This window comes from Lacerta agilis, chromosome 13, assembly GCF_009819535.1.
Source record: "Lacerta agilis isolate rLacAgi1 chromosome 13, rLacAgi1.pri, whole genome shotgun sequence".
Lineage (NCBI taxonomy): Eukaryota > Metazoa > Chordata > Lepidosauria > Squamata > Lacertidae > Lacerta > Lacerta agilis.
This window is the reverse complement of record NC_046324.1, coordinates 38,440,036-38,457,040: the sequence shown is the minus strand read 5'-3', so window position 1 is coordinate 38,457,040 and position 17,005 is coordinate 38,440,036. Positions and strand designations below refer to the sequence as shown.

Here is a 17,005-nt window from a genome sequence, read left to right as displayed (position 1 = left end):
CTGCCGATTTTCACATTTGCTGCTTCACTGAATTGCCATCTTATGGGGGATGAATAGACATTTAGGGAATTTACTTAGCGATCTTTCCACATGAAAAGGCCTCAATGGCTGACATCTTAGGGTTCGTTTCTAGGCAAACACCGGCGTGCTCGGATGATCTTTTCAGAGATTATCTTTACTTTCCTACTTTAAGTTTACTCCAAGAATGAATTTAACAAGTTAACAAGTGCAATAATCATTTTTTAAAAAAGAAAATGCTGCGCTCTCTTGTTTCTTGCGATCTGTTCACTGAACTATGTTTCAATACCACAATCCTAAAACACAGCAGCTATGCAAAATTCTCAACCGTTGCCTCTACTGCCAGCGTTCCCCTGACGGAGAGCTAATTATTTTTATTTATTATTGTTATTCATTCAATGTCTTAGTCACTTGCTATGTAAAAGAGTCTTTAACTGTGACTTATAAAAGTTTGTATCCAAGTTCTACTCAAAGTAGACAGGCTCATTAATTTCTCTCTCTCCCCCCCTCCAATTTCACCCCCATATATAATAAATTTACAAACACTTTTCCACAACCGAAAGGCATAGTCAGATGTAAACAATAACATTAAAGGTTCATACAGGAACAGAAGTGGAGAGAAACTGAAAGTTTCATCAGTATGGAGGAGAATGTTAATGGATCGTGGAATGCGGCAAGTACAGTTTGTTCTGTAGAACCTTTGTTCGTGGGCTGGACAAATGACCACCAGTCTGTCATAAAAGTCTCTTCAGTTCCCTCCCTCTACCCACAGAAATTTATTGCACCAGTTTTTCATTAAATGCTATGTCCCAAATTATGTTATACCATTTTTGTACATCTGTTTGAGATGTGCTTCTTTCCAGTTTCTAGCTATCCACTGAATATACCCAACAGGCTCATTAATGTCAACTGAAATTTGTTATGTCCATTAATCTCAATGGGGATATTCCTGAGTAGGACTAGCATTGAATACATCTCAGTGCTAATCCTACTCAGTCCAGAGCCATTGAAATTAATGAACATGGTCCTCTGGGCCAGTAATTGCAAAGATCTAACCTGAGCAGGACTGAGTGGAATACAACCCATAAAGCGCAATACCAAAATATAAAAAGAACACTTACAACAAAAAACACCCCAAATCTATAGAATAGCCCCAGTGAAAAAAGCAGGAGAAGCTGGCTGCTCCCAGAATCTGGAAGCAAGACTGGCTCCTTCCTTGTTCTTCCGCCGACAGGTGAAGACCTTCTTGTTCCAACAGGCTTTGAGGAACTGACTCTCAGAGCCTCCAAGTGCCCCTATTTTCCAGGGACAACCCCAGATTTACAGAAGCCATCCCAGTTCTTTTTTGATTCCAGAATATCCCACTTTTCCTTAGGGTGTCCCTATTTTCATTGGAGAAATGTTGGAGTCTATGGAGTTATGCGACCCTTGAGACAGGGAGCTAAGTAACTAATACAACCTTTAGAAAGCAGCCCTGTGTAGAGAGGTTTTTTTTTTAAATGTTTAATATTTTATTATGTTTTTATGTATGTTGGAAGCTGCCCAGAGTGGCTGCGGAAACCCAGTCTGCTGGGCGGGATATTAATGATGATGATGATGATGATAATGGGAGGTCCCTATTTTCATTGGAGAAATGTTTGAGGGTATGCTGACTATTTTTAACGAAAGGGCTGATACTGTGCTGTTTTTATTGCAATTATTTGAATGGTTTCAACAGATCTTTACACACACACACACACACACACACACAGACAGTGAGAGAGAGAGAGAGAGAGAGAGAGAGAGAGAGAGAGAGAGAGAGGGAGAGATATTTAATTATATTATAATAGAATAATAGAATCTTAGAGCTGGAAGGGATCCCAAGTGATATCTAGTCCAAAGCATTCATGACAGATGGCCATCCAACCTCTTCTTAAAAACCACCAAGGAAGGAGAATGTTTAATTGTATTTTAATGATGGTTTCCCCTGGCCCTATGGCAGGCATGTCCAAAGTCCGTTTGGGGGGGGGTCTAATCCGGCCCCTGTGGCAGTTTATTTTCTGAGGTAAAATCCTAAAAAAACCTTTGGTTGGCCGTTTGGTCGGCCCTCACAGCCCTTCACTTCATCAAATCTGGCCCTCTTTGAAAAAAGTTTGGCCACCACTGCCCTATGGTCTTGGCTGTTCTCATTTTTATTTGTCAGCCACCTTGAGTCCCTGTCAGCAAAAAAAGCAGGTAGAAATAAATATAAATATAAAACCACTATTCACTCACCCACCTACCTACCCACCTGGCACAAACCACTGTGGTTTCATTTTTCAATGAAAATCATTTCCTGCACTCATTTCAACCACCTCCATGCTGCACATACTGTATTCTTTTCAGCTGAAACCATCCCAAAATTTTAGATGTAATTTATTTATTAATTAACTTGATTTTCCCATTTTAAATATGGAACATATAAATAAAAGTGCAACACTACTGCCTAAATGAAGAAACAAGGGGATGCAGGTCTGTATATATATATATATATATATATATATATATATATATATATGTGTGTGTGTGTGTGTGTGTGTGTGTATACATCTTAGTCTTGCTTTTGCAGTGAAACAAACACATCCTGAGCTTTTTTTAATTTTTTATTTTTTGCAAAATCTAAAAAAAAAGTTTTTGTCCAAAGTTGTTGAGTTTTTTTTTGGCAACATCTAAAAAAGAAGAAGTTGTTTCTGAGCCTTTTAAAGGTAATTTGCCAAAATCTACACTTCCGACACGGGTTGCCCTGCATCTGGATTTCCCCGAACATTACAGCGATTTCCGCCTAGAGACACTGCTGATGACGACTGAATCCTGAGTATGTCCGGGAAATTCTGGACTTATGTCAACCCTAGTATATCCTAATTTTTCTCCAAGACGCTTAAGGCACACTACAAAGTCCCCTGCCCTAAACCATTAGGTAGGTTAGGCTGAGAAACATTTAGGCTACTTCCACTGTCTTAATGCCAGTTTCTGGGAATCACATGTAGGGAGAGCGCTGTTGTGCTCAGTCCTGCTTGGCGGCTTCCCACTGGGGAATCTAGTTGTTCGCTATGAGAAGTCTTCTGGCCTAATCCAGCAGAGCTCGTCTTATGCTATAAACAGCAGGTGGTGGTTTCCCCCCGTATGAGCAACTTGAGCACAGCAGCACTCTCCCTGTCTCCGACTACCGGCAGCTGCTATTCTGAGACATAATACCTCTGGCAGAACATAACCATTGTGGTCAGCAGCCATTGATATTGGGCTGTACTTGCAAGGTAAAAAGGTGTACCAGTCTTTTACTACTCCAAGGAACCCACTTTGAAAACCTCGGGTGCTCTTTTTCTAAATGTATCATTCCTCAGATGGCCAAGTTTAAACTGAGAGAAGTTTTTGAAGATTACATTAAAAACAAAGCAAAAACCAAACATCAGTTCAAGCTTACATGACAACCCAGGGAGGACTAGGAGAGAATGTGGCAAGGGTAAGAGAAGAAAACGAGTTTAAAATTAAAATTATCTCCTGGGCTTCAGCCAAAAAATGCTGTAGTATGTAAATGCTCTATGGAAAGAAAGGAAAACAGAGGCTCAGTCACCAATGAAAATCCTCTGTTGGGGGTTTCTTAATCTAACTAGGGGCATTTGTTTTATTCAAGCTGAGAGTTCATGAAGACCTTCAATGTCTCATTATCCTTAGAAAGCAGAACTTCATTTGCTTGGAATGTTTTATGGTTATATCCTAAGGAACCTTGAAATGTCTTTGGTTAATGGGGTGGGGGAAATCCCGCCTCCTAGTGCCAAGTAAGTATTTCTTAATAGGCCCAGAACCTTTTCTAAACTGAATACTGCTAATAATAATGGCTTAAAACGCAAGTTCATGCACATGCTTTTTTTTACTTAGTTGCTGAACGACAGCTCCCATCCCATCATCCCTGGTGGACCCAGTTTATCCCCCGGGGATTGCTTCCATGGCCGGTTGACAGCAGCCTCTATAGATAGATGGTGTCACCAATGCACCAGAGTCCTCCTAGATCAAATACAAAATCTTATATAAAGGCCAAAGTCCAGTTTCCCACAGTGGTTGTTGGCTTATCTTTGTGCTTCCTTTTACCTGTCCAGAAACTTCCACCTTTCAGCTATTTTGGATGACCCCAGTGAACATCAAGAAAATTTAGGGTGGCATTTTAATAGCAGCTCCTCCTCAATTCACCTCCAACCTTTGCAGGAGCAACTTGATCTCTCTGAGCTCTCCAAGGTGCTGGACCCACCATCAACTTTGCTGCCTGGAAGGTACCCTCTATGGATGGAACAGAACAGCCCTGTTCCAATTCCCAACAGCTTAGTTAACTAAGACCCCATTTGTGCTACACATTTAAACCACTCTTAGACTGCTTTAAACCATCATGGCTTCCCCCAAAGAATTCTGGGAGCTGAGGTTTGTTAAGGGTGCCAAGGAGACCCCTATTCCCCTCTTATAATGACAATTCCCAGAACAGTATAACAGTAAATCTATCCTCCCAGTGAACTCTGTACAGGGAATAGTAGTCTCCGAACAACTCTCAGCACCCTTAACACACTATGGTTCTCAGGATTCCTTGGGGGAAAGCCATGACTGCTTCAAGTGGTATGATACTGCTTTAAATGTATGGTGCGGATATGGACTAGAGCTGACTTCACTTTAAGTCGCTGCCCATCAATCACCTGTAAAGTGTCATTTCCCTCTTGACATCATTGGCTTTCACACTTCACTTATTGGTGGTGGTGGTGGACAGCAGCACTCGTGGTAGGTAGTTGCAAACTGCCTGTCGTTTCAGTTGCCCTCAATGCCAACATCTCTTGGGTGACTTACAGGAAATCTGAAATGCTGGGCTGCTTCTCAGACTCTGCCACTGCTGCCAGAGAAGTCAGGTCTATGATCAGAGGACTGGGCTCATCTGTGTGCCCTCCTGGGGTACTTGGGCCCTGGATGCTGCCCCAGTGATGCCAACCCTGGGTTTTGTTTTTGTTTTTTTTAAATGGATGACACGATGCCCCATTCCCCATATCCCAGCTTTTCCTGTGTTTGAAGTGCAGTAAGAGGCAGCCCATCCTAATTTTTGGAGTGAAATTTGGCTGCAAGCCAGGATTTGCAACCCCAACATCTGTAGAATAAAGATAAGGATTTCGGAAACCCTCTCTTGGTGTGGTTTTTTTTTTTTTTAAAAAAAACAATATAGCAAAATATATTTCTCCTTGCCTTCACAGCAGGAAAGAAGCGTCACCTTGGTGCAAAGCTGCAACACAGGCAGATAAAATGGCACCAGAATCGTTTATGTGTGTTCCTGCAAGAAGGAGGGGCTGGGATCTTCTGAACAGTTATGTGCTTGGTCGGGAAAGTGATCATGGGGCTGGGCGATGCGTTGGCTGGGTGGGGAATGCTGATAGCGGCGGCCCAGGATTTTGCTCTGGCTCTTCAATGATGGAAAGGAAAACATGTGGTGTGTATTCTGGATAAATTCGAAGTCCCAGTGGTTATTCAAAGCTTATCAGGGTTTCACCAGAGTGTTTGGCATCTTTTTAAATAGGGCAGTGCAATCTTACGATGAATGAAAACACACTGCTTTGTGGCTGGGTGTACACATCACTCTGGCACGTGGTGCTTGCTAAGGGACTGTGTGCGGAAGGGTATTGTGCGTCTCACCCAGCACTACCGGGAGTTACTGGGGATAGAATCTGTAACCTTTGGTATGGAAGGAAGATGCTCTGCCACTGAGCTACAGCCCTTCCCTGTGTGGCTGGTATGGATGAGGCATCCTGAAGGTCAGGACTGTGTGGTTGTCAGAAGCGCTGAATGAATGCTCAGAAATGAACACCACCTGTTCTGTCTGGACTGCGGCATTAATAAGCCATGGCCTACCTAGCCTTTCCCAATTCAAAAATGAAATGGGAGAGCTTTGGACACAGGCGAGGCACCACCAATGGCCTGGCCTGCCTGCACATGGATTTTCATTTAATTCCCTCCCTCTCTCATATCAACTTGCTGGGATGTGCTCTGCAGCTCTTTGGACTAGCTTCCTAACCTCAATATTTCCCCCTTTCCTTCATTGCTTCCTCTTCATTTCACTGACAGGAAGAAAATGTTTGCTTTAACAACAAAGGCTGGGTTTTGACTGGGTTTCCACAGATTGTTCAGTTGATACTTTTTTGGGTGGCGGTGGGCAGAGGGAAGAGTTTGTTTTGATGAGATTCATTCCTGTTCTTGCGGGCCTGCAGAGAAAGTGGGTCCCCTTTTAATGCAGAGAGTCTCAGGTAGGGATGGAAGGATATGTACATTTTGGTTCTCTCACTTTTTCATTTTAAAAAATAATATTATTATTTATTAAATATGTATACAGTCGTACCTTGGAAGACAAATGGAATCCATTCCAGGAGTCCATTCGACTTCCAAAACGTTCAGAAACCAAAGCGCGGCTTCTGATTGGCTGCAGCCAATTGGAAACCACGGAAGCCCCATTGGACGTTCGGGTTCCAAATAACGTTCGTAAACTGGAACACTCACTTCTGGGTTTGCAGCGTTCGGGATTCAAAACGTTTGAGTACCAAGGCATTTGGGATCCAAGGTACGACCGTACTGCCCTAATCCTACAGGTCTCAGGGCAGTTCACAACACAACGTCACAATATAAAAACACAAAATACATAATAAAAACAAAAGCAAAAACAATCCAATAATCCCCCCTCCCAAATCTTAAATTCAGCTGTCCACATTTTGCAGCCATTTATACTTTCTTTTCTCTTTTAAAGAATCCTCATGGAAGTTCATCAGCATTTTAGTGCAAATAAACACATGTTCAATATGCAGTTTTGACTAACATACACATTCCTGCAAGCAAGAAGTATTCTGTAGTGGGGGGGGGGGCAGTTTTTGAGAAAAAAACATGTACATGTATGGAGAAGTTGAGATTGGTGTAAGACTGCCCCAACAACCACAGTGGAGGCATTGGAAATGGATGGTTCTGTCTGATCTGAGTTGACAAGCATAGATGCCATGGTGAACTCCTGTTTGAGGTTGAGAAAAGCACTTTGAGCTGCAGGGGCCCAGTCGTAGATGGGCTGACTTCACAACAAATCTGTCAATGAAATGACTATTGTGGCAAATTTGAGGATAAAACACCAGTAATAATCTGTGAAGCCAGGTAAATGCTGGGCACCTTCACAATTCTTGGTGTGGACAGCCTGAAATTTTGGGGGATCAATTTTAATGACTTGGGGGTGGTAACAATCCCCCAAATTCAACTTGGGTCATGCCATAAGCACACTTCTCCAGCTTTGCATAGAGTCGTTTTTTTCTGGGGTGCTGATGGACAAATGTACAGGCTGAACATGGAATTCTGGGGCATCAGAATAAACTAGGATGTCATCAAGTGAGGGAGGGTTAAATTAGTGTTGACTAACTCATGTATGCCCAGTAAGCTTCGTGGATGAGTGGGGATTGAACCCAGGTTGCTCTGTCCTAGGCTGAACCACCAACAGCTACCTGATGCTCCTTCTTTAAGGTGGTAGGTGAAAATCCATATATCAACTTGCTAGGAGGTTAGTGAGGGGAGCAGACCAGTTAGAATAGAATTGTAGAGTGAGAAGGGACTCCAAGGGTAATCTAATCCAACTTCCTGCAATGGAGCCATCACAGCTAAACACTCCCTGACAGATGGCCATTCAACCTGTTTAAAAACCTCCAATGAAGGAGGAGTCCATCACCTTCCAAATTTCTCTATTCCACTGCTGAACAGCTCTTACCGTCAGAAAGGTCTTCCTAATGTTTAGTCAGAATCTCATTTCTTGTCATTTGAATTCACTGGTTTGGGTCCTACCCTCTGGAGCAGCAAAAACAAGCTTGCTCCAGATATCATTTCAGGTATTTGATGGCCATCATTTCACCTCTCAGTCTTCTCTGCTAGAGGCTAAATGTACCAAACTCTCAATTGTTCCTCATAAGGCTTGTTTTCCAGACCCTTGACCATCTTGATCACCCTCCTCTGCACATGTTCCAGCTTGTCAATATCCTTCATAAACTGTGCTGCCTAGAACTGGGACACAGGACTACAGGTGGGGTCTGACCAAGGCAAAATAGAGCAGATTCTCATTGGCTTTGTGCCTGCAGCCTAACTCAGTAAAGCACATTCAGTCACTGAATACTGCAAACAAGGAAGAACAGCATTTGAAATGTGCATCTCTAGCCGACTGGATTCATTTCCCATTGCCATTACATTTTTTATTTTATTTTATGACAGCTAGGTTAACTAGGGAACTTTCCCCGCAAGGCATCCAATCATTTCTGCATTTTATAAAATAACTTTTCTCCCCTTCAAGGTTTTGCAAAGCTAGTGTGAAAGCTGAACAGCAGCGCTTCAATGTAAATTACAGCTTTGCTTATCACATTTAGCAAACAACTCAAGTCAACAGAGTGGTGTCAGGCAATCTGTCCACTGTGGTTTCACTGAGACAATAAACACTCATCGTTTAGTCTTGCTTTTTTCTTGTTATCAGGAGGATGATTCAATACAGCTATTAGACACAATTGTCTTAAATTCTGGACAGAAAGTTCTGAAAAGAAAGGTTTGAAGGAATGTTTTTTGAGAGGGGGGTTGTCGATGCCTCACCTGCCCTTTTTGGGGGGTCAACATCATGCTTTTGAGGGGACTCTCCTTTGGCAGACACTTTAATTACTCCTGGTGTTCAGAGAAGAGTGCCTTTGTAGTCAAAATATGACTTATCCTTGCACAATGGCCAAATAATGTTGACTGATTGCTGGGGTGATGCAGGACATTTAGACTGTGAAATTTAAAACAATTGCTCCACCCAGTTTTGGATCTGGCCCCACTCACCACTGGCAAGTGGCCCTTGAAGGGTAGCCTAGAAGAGAATGTGGCTCTCAGTCTGAAAAAGGTTTCCCACCTCTTTTTTGAGCAACATGGTCTTCCTGAGCTCAGGTGTGCTTCTGCATCCTTTGTTATTCTGTGGTCCTGCCTCTGTGGACCATCAATCCTGACTCACTTGTCCTTTGGCTCTGGCTGCCAGCTTGCCCTACAGCTGTCGGTTCCCAACTAGGGTGAGTGAATTTGCCCATTTTGGTTTCCCATTGTTTCTCAGTCTTATGTTCTTCACATCAATTTGCTTTTGTAAAAAAACAACACCCCCCCCTTAAAAATTCATTAGCATTTTAGCACGAACCTCTCCTAATATACACATTATTGCGAAACAACTTTCTCCCATGCAATGCATTTGTGTGTGTGTGTGTGTGTGTGTGTGTGTTATTTTCATTAATAGATGCATTTTTATGCACTCTTTACCCCCAGCACAGGGGTCTGCAACCTTTAAGATACAAAGAGCCACTTGGACCCGTTTCCAAAGGGGAAAAACAACAACTGGGAGCCGCAAAACCATTGCGACATTTAAAACAAATATAACGCTGCATATATTGTTTCTTACCTTAATGCAATAATAATAAATAACATATAGGAGCCAATGCAAAGTATAATTAGTAAAAACAACAAGAATAAGTTATTACTTTTTGCATTGACTCAGGGGCGTACCCAGGATCAAAACTAGGGGGGGGGGCAAGCCATGGTCGTTCAGGTTGTGACATTTCAGCATGGAAAGGCGAATTATAGCAGTGCTTTATTACAGTAGTTATTACAATTATTTGCTTGGTTTTTTTTAAATTTTTATTCTAGTTACATGTCTTATACCAGGGGTGGCCAACTCCCAAGAAACTGTGATCTACTTTCAGCAGTGATCTACCTCCATTTTTTGGGGTTCAGCTCAAAGTTGTTTTTTGGGGGGTGTGGTAGGTGGGAGAGAGGGCTTCCCCCTCTAAGATAGGTTGGCAAGCGAACTAATAAAGAAAGAAAAAGGGGGGTGGGAATGGAAAAGTGGGATGGAAAAATATAAATTGGGGGTGGGGTGGGGAGAATATCTATTAAAAATATGTAGTAGTTTAAAAAATAAAAATAAAGGGGGAAAATCTTTTTCTTCTTTTTCCTTTTTTTGAAAACAAAAACAAAAGAGGAAGAGAAAAGAAAAAGGGGGGATAGAGGGAGAAAAGGGTAATAATAAAAATTCAAATAGAGTGGCTGCAGCAGCTGTGGGGGTGTTTGTTTGTTTTTCGTTTGTTTGTTTGTTTTAAAAATGGGATTTCTCCCCTTGGATTAAAAAAGGAGGGGAGGAAGAAAAAGAGAGGGGGGTGGGAGAGCAAGGCAAAAAGCCAAAAAGCAAAAAACAGGTTTGGGGGGGGAATCACGCCAGGCACTGCAGCGCGCCAGCCTCGGGGCCCCGGGGCCCCGAGCCGCCCTTGGGGCCGTCTTGAGCATGTACACCGCCCGCAGCGAGCGCTGGTGAAGCAGCCTGGACGTTTTCGCCGCCGCCCCCCCAAAGCAGCTCTACTTCATCCTGTCGGCGACCATCACCGCCCTCCCGTCACGGCGACGCCTGGCCCGCCTGCTCCGCCCTCCGCGCGGCTGCTTTGAAAAGGATTCTGCCCGACAGGGGCCGCTCAGAACAGGGGCCACTCCAATCGCCGCCGCCACCTCCCGCCGCCTTTATTATCCCGACTCTTTTCTCTCTCTCTCTCTCTCTCTCTCTCTCTCTCTCTCTCTCTCGATAACTCGCAAAGCCCAGCTCCTTCTTCTCCCCGCCCTAACGCCACCCTCATTGGCATGTTCCCCTCAAACAGGAACAGGCATCCCAGCGGCTCATTGGCCGGACGAAGCATCGCTCTCCCGTGCCCGCCTCCCGCCTTCATCCTCAGTGGCTACCTCGGCGGTAAGGCCCCGGCTCCGAGCCTATGCGCCAAGGCGGGCGATCTGTCCTGCCAATCGGCACGCCGAGGTGGTAAAAGCTCAGCCCTCCCCACACGCTTATTGGTGTGAAGAAGTCGCTTCCTCTCTCTGGGAGTGGTCAAGGTGGACATCAATCTTGGGTCTGTCCTCGGGAACCCCGAGAGGGCTGAGAAAGACCGCCCAGCTGTTCAACGTTGATGCGGATTATTCATGGTTTTTTTGGCCCCCCTTTTTTTGCCGATAACCATTTAATTATTATTGAAAGGGCATTGAAAGGGGGCATGCCGGAGCCGCGGGAGACCTGTCAGAGAGCCGCATGCGGCTCCAGAGCCGCAGGTTGCTGACCCCCGCCCCAGCATATCCATTCTGGCAAACATTTATTTGGCACTGCAAAATTCAGAGAAGTGCAGATTGCAAAGGTTGGCTGTGTTTCTTTTCTCCTATTTGTTTCAGAAAGTGCAAATTCAGTTGGCTCACCTTTAAATGCAAACTGAATGGGATTCTTCCTCCACCCCTATTCCCAGCTCACCCCAGACTGCTGCCCACAGCCCAACCGTGACACTGTGAAAGAAGTGGCTTTTATTGAAGCTGCCAGGTTTAACGTCTCCCGTCTCCCGCCTCCAGCCTCCCCACCCTCCTCCCTTTGAGGGTAAGCAGGAACAGAAAGGACAAACCAACCTCCTTGATTCCGACCTTAGGGCACCTCTGGGTACAGTTTAAAAACAAACAAGAAGAACATTCCTTCTTACCGGGAAATTCACTACCCAGAACAGAGAGAAGCCTGTAATCTCTGGATAAGAACTAAGAAGCAAATGCATCTTATGACAGCACAAAACAACTCCCCTGACTTGCATATTATTTGGTTTGACCTTTCCTTAAAGACCAGCCATCAGCTTGTTTGCAGTTAAAGAGTCTATCAAGCCCATCTGGAGTACATAAAGGGGTTTTCTAAACAACCTCACCTAGCATTATTATTATTATTATTATTATTATTATTATTATTATTATTATTTCTCCAATGCTTGTTACACCTCTAGGACCACAGAATCATGGAAAAGGAAGGGACCTGGCAGGTCATCTAGCTCAATTCAGGATCTGCAATCTAGGGAGTTTGCAATTACAGCACCCCTGGCAGTATCTGTTTAAATATCTTCATCAAAGAAGAGCACCCAACCTGCCAAGGCAGAATTGTTCCACATTTGATTAGCTCTAATTTTTAGGAACTTAGATCAATGCTCCATAAAGCTCAGTATTTTCTGCACTGACTGATAAGGGCTCTCCAGAGTATCAGAGAGGGAGTCTCTCCTAGCCCTACTGGAGTTACCTGGGTTTGAACCTGGGGCCCTCTGCATGCAAAGCAGATGCAAAGCTATGGGTCTTTTATAGGACATTTTGGTTTTGTCCCAGGCGGTGACCCCAACTGCAGGACAGAATTCTAGCTCAAGTGGGAACTTGCAGTAGGCGGAGAGTCAGGGGACATCCGGCCACATACTGCCAGCCCTGTTCCAGAACCAGGTCAAGGAAAGTTTGGTCAAAGAAAGGTCAAGTCCTAGCAAGGTAATGTCTGACAAAGCGGAGGGTAAAGGCAAGGTCAGGCAAAGTGGAGGTGAAACTCCAACTTCCCCCACTAAACGCACCGAGTGGTTCAATAGTCAATCCTTTTTACCAGGGAGTTTTAGGAAACGTAGCTCGGTGAAGGGGAAACAGGGGGTGTTGAAACATCTCTCAGCACCCTTAATGAACTATGGCTCCAAGTATTCTTTGGGGGAAGCCACAATAGTTTAAAGTGGTATCACATTGCTTTAAATGTATAGTGCAGATTTGGCCTTAGTGAGTGGAACATTGAGAGACCATCTGCTGCAGGCTCTGAGGAAGGGGTTGGCAATCTTTTTGGGCACCAGGGAAGGCCTCTGTAAGCATCTCTGTGCCCAAGGGTGCCAGGTTGGCAGCCCTTGTATAAGCAATCTGGATGCCATTTCATGCGCTTGGTGCTTTTGATGAATTGGCTCCTGGTTATACCATTTACACCTGTTATACCTGTCTGCACTGAAAAGTTGCATCTTTTCTTATTCCAGTTTATATATTTCAGCACAAAACATACAAATTCATTTTCATTTTAATGATCATTGCCCATTCTATAATGAATTTTAAATGTTACAATGTTGTTATTAATTCAAATGATTTTAAAAGAAAATTGGATTGTCAAGTTATGTTTTGAAATGAGTTGCTATCAGACTGCTTATTACTGTAATGATGCATTGAGATGTATTTTTTTTTTTTTTTGCTGTTGTGTTGTAAGCCACTTTGGGCATACCTGGGTAGAAAAGCAGCATATATATTGAAATAACAATGCTGATACTTTAAGCTGGCGATGCCTGGGATTGAAGATGTGCACTGATTTATGCGCGTTACCGCTGAACTACTGCCTTGCTTCCTGGGTTAGAAGAACCCTAAGGCAGATCTAGCCAAGGCAATCCTTATAACAAGGAAACAAAAAGGAGTGAATCACTGTACCTGATTGGGTAGTCCGCAGCACTTAGGTTAATGAAGAAATCCCACGGCCAGTCCTTCATTTCCATTAAATCCTGCATACTCTGCAAGTAGGTTGACAAAAGGCTCGCTCCTCCCCAGATCGTTGCCATGCGCCAAGAAGTAACTTTTACATTTGGATACTGGTTCGCAAACTGGAGCACTTGCCGGTACAGGTAATTGGAGCGCTTTATGGTGACAGGGTGGGGTGGGGGAGCAAGAAGGAGGAGAAAAATCAATGAAAAGGCTTCTGACACATTTGCACATGCATAAACCATACAGCCATGTTCCCCATCATTATCTTCTTCCAATGTTCCTTAAGTGCAGATGGAACTGGAAGAGGTAGAGAGAGAGACTCGGTGGAAATATTCTCCATTTCGTGTGGCGAAGCATTTACTGACTCATGGCAAAGAAAAAAACCTAAAGAATGCCAGACGTGCTTGATTACAAGTTAAGTCCTCTTCCAAGGCAAGTGTGTACAGGGTTTTAGCCTGAGACAGTCTTCATTTTGGGAAGCTCCATCTATTTACAATATTCAGTTTTGCTTTTGTGACTGAGGGGCATCCAAGGCCAATTCATCCTAGAATGGGCACAGGGAATCCATAGCCTTCCACATATTTTTGGGAGTCCAGCTCTCCATCACCCCTGACCAATGGTCCCCATTTGTATTTGGACGTTAGAAATATTGCTTCAGAATATAAGGAGAAATAGGGATATTAAAGGTATTGAAGTGGGATGTAGAATCTATAAATTAAGGGCATTTGCTGATGATGTGGTGTCAACATTGGAACAACCATTGGAAAGTGTCCCCAAAGTGCTAGAAGAAATTAAAAGGTTTGGAGAAGTGGCAGGTTTTAAAATAAATTCATACAAAACCAAAATGTTGGTTAAAAACATGGACGGGCAGTCAAAAATCATTTTAGAAAGGTTGTCTGGTTTAAAAATAAGTAAAAAAGTCAAATATTTGGAAATTCGGCTGACAGCAAGGAATCTCAACTTAGTTGCAAACAATTATATTAAATTGGGGAAAGAGGTTAAGAAAGACTTGGAGACCTGGGGGAGGATGAAACTTCCCCTGCTAGGTAGAATTTCAGTCATTAAAATGAATGTACTTCTTAGGGTGCTGTTTTTATTCCAATCAATTCTGATTGTAAATAATGCAAGCTGCTTCAAAGAATGGATTCTCCCCCACTAAATTTATCTGGCAGGGGGGAAAGCCAATAATTAAATATAATATTTCGATAGATACAAAAGGAAGAGGAGGCTTTGCCCTGCCAGACTTGCAATTGTACTATGAGGCAGCTTGTTTGTGTTGGTTAAAGGAATCAATTGTATTGGATAATGCAGACATTTTAGATTTGGAAGGCCATGACTTAAAATTCAGCTGGCATGCATGTCTTTTGTATGGGAAAGCAAAAATTTATGAAAGTTTTATGAACCACATTCTCAGGAAGAATTTGTATAGAGTCTGGGAGAAATATAAAATCTGCTAGAAAGAAAAACACTTTTATGATTATTCCCCTATTGAATTGCAATTAAGAGATTTAATATGGATAGACAATGGGTGACTTACAGGGAAATGCTGGACTTTGCAGGTGGTGAACACAGAATGAAACCTATGGAGAACTTAAGGAGCCTAGTTATGGATTGGTTACAATACCACTAGATAAATTATATGTTTGAGGTAGACAAAAAAGGGTGTGTGTGGGACCAAAGCTCACAATGTGAAAAAGAACTGCTACAAAATAAGGATAAACTCCTGTCTAAAGTGTATAATTTTTTATTAGAATGGGAAACAAAAGATGAGCTAGTTAAAGCATCAATGACACACTGGGCAATAGATATAGGACACAATATAGACCTAAACATCTGGGAGAAACTTTGGAAAAGTGATTTGAAATTTATTGCGTGTCATTCTCTGAAAGAGAATGATTTGAAAATGATTCATAGGTGGTATTTAACTCTGAGTAGGTTGGCTAAGATGTATAAAGCAGAATCAGATATGTGTTGGAAATGTAAAGAAATGGGAGGAACTTTTTTCATATGTGGTGAACATGTAGAAAGGTAAAAAATATTGGGAAATGATTTATAATGAGTTGAAAAAAATGTTTTTATTTAACTTCCCCAAAAAACCAGAGTCCTTTTTGTTGGGAATAACCCAGACAGAAATCCCCAGGTGCCAGAAAAGTTTATTTATGCATGCAACAACAGCAGCCCGTGTTCTGTTAGCCCAAAAATGGAAAATTAGTGAGGTCCCATGTAAAGAGGATTGGCAATTTAAGATGTTAGAATATGCAGAACTTGCAGGTTTAACCCACAGAACAGGAGAGCAAGAAGAACGTATATTTAAAGAAGAGTGGAAAATATTTATTGAATATATGGAAAATAATTGTACACAGCCGAAAATGCTGTCAGTATTAAGATAAATTCAACAGAGTAAGCAATATCTGATTGATGTAAAAGTGGAAAATTGATTTGAAAGGTTATAGTAAAATATGCAAGAATGTATGACATGTAATATGAACGATGGAAGGAGAAAGAAGGGAAGTTATTGGATATTTTTAAGTTTGAAAACTGTTTATATTGAAATGTAAAAAATTGAAAACTCTTTAAAAAAAGAAAGAAAAAAATTCCCTATCCGTGTCCTAGTATAATCTTTTCCATCCTTGGGTTCCCCAGATGTTGTTGGACTCCAACTCGCCAGCAAAGCCTGTGGTCAGGGATGATGGGAGCTGTTGTCATTTTATTATTTATTAAATTTCTATCCTACCCTTCATCTGAGGACCACAGGGCAGTTTACAATATAAAAACACAAAAATACATAACACAGTAACAAACAAAAACAGTACCTCCCTCACACAGTTTAAAATGCCATAGATTGTTTAATTAGCCAAAGCCCTGGGAAAAGAGGAATGTTTTTGCCTGGCACCTAAAGATGTAAGGTGTCTATGACAAAAATGTCTCTCACCAAACAAACAGTGAAAAGGACTATGAACTGAAAGTGGAGACAACAGATGAAGCATTCCCTGTTTATCTGTTTCCTTTGTAACACAAAACCCCCCAATAAAAACTATTTTTTAAAATAAAAATAAAAATGAAGGCACCAGGTGAGGCTCCCTGGGGAGAGCATTCCAAAGGTGGGGAGCCACAACAGAAGAGGCCTGGTTCTTGTGTGGTCACCCTACGAACCTCTCGTGGAGGAGGAACACAAGGAAGCATCGTAACTCAGTGGTAGAGCACCTGCTTTACACACAGATGGTCCCAGGTTCAATCCTTGGCATCCCCCAAGTATGGAAGGAAGAGTACCCTGCCTGAAATTCTGAAGAACCACTGCCAATCAGTGCAGACAATATAGAGCTGGATGGACCACTGGTCTGACTCAGTATAAGGCAGCTTCCTATGTTTTTGGTAAACCATGGTTTGCTTCTGATTGCGGCTCACTGTTATGTGAAAATGGAGACCCTGAATGTTACCTACAGGAGTTTGCTGAAAGGCAACTAATTAATAATAGTAGGAATAAATAATAATAATAATAATAATAATAATAATAATAATAATAATAATAATAATTTGAAGTATTTCTCGGAATAGTTTCAATTAAACTATTTTACGGAGAGAGAGAATTCTGACTGGGTGTTTGCACAGAAAA

At 42.4% G+C, this 17,005-nt stretch overlaps 1 protein-coding gene across 1 annotated transcript in view; it reads right to left on the bottom strand.

Annotated features, from left to right (window-relative positions):
• Nucleotides 1-17,005, bottom strand: part of XYLT1 (xylosyltransferase 1) — a 163,793-nt gene that overhangs the window by 29,626 nt on the left and 117,162 nt on the right. Inside the window, exon 5 of the mRNA XM_033166681.1 lies at nt 13,342-13,544. Coding sequence (XP_033022572.1) covers nt 13,342-13,544 — 203 coding nt within the window. The remainder of the gene's footprint in view (nt 1-13,341; nt 13,545-17,005) is intronic.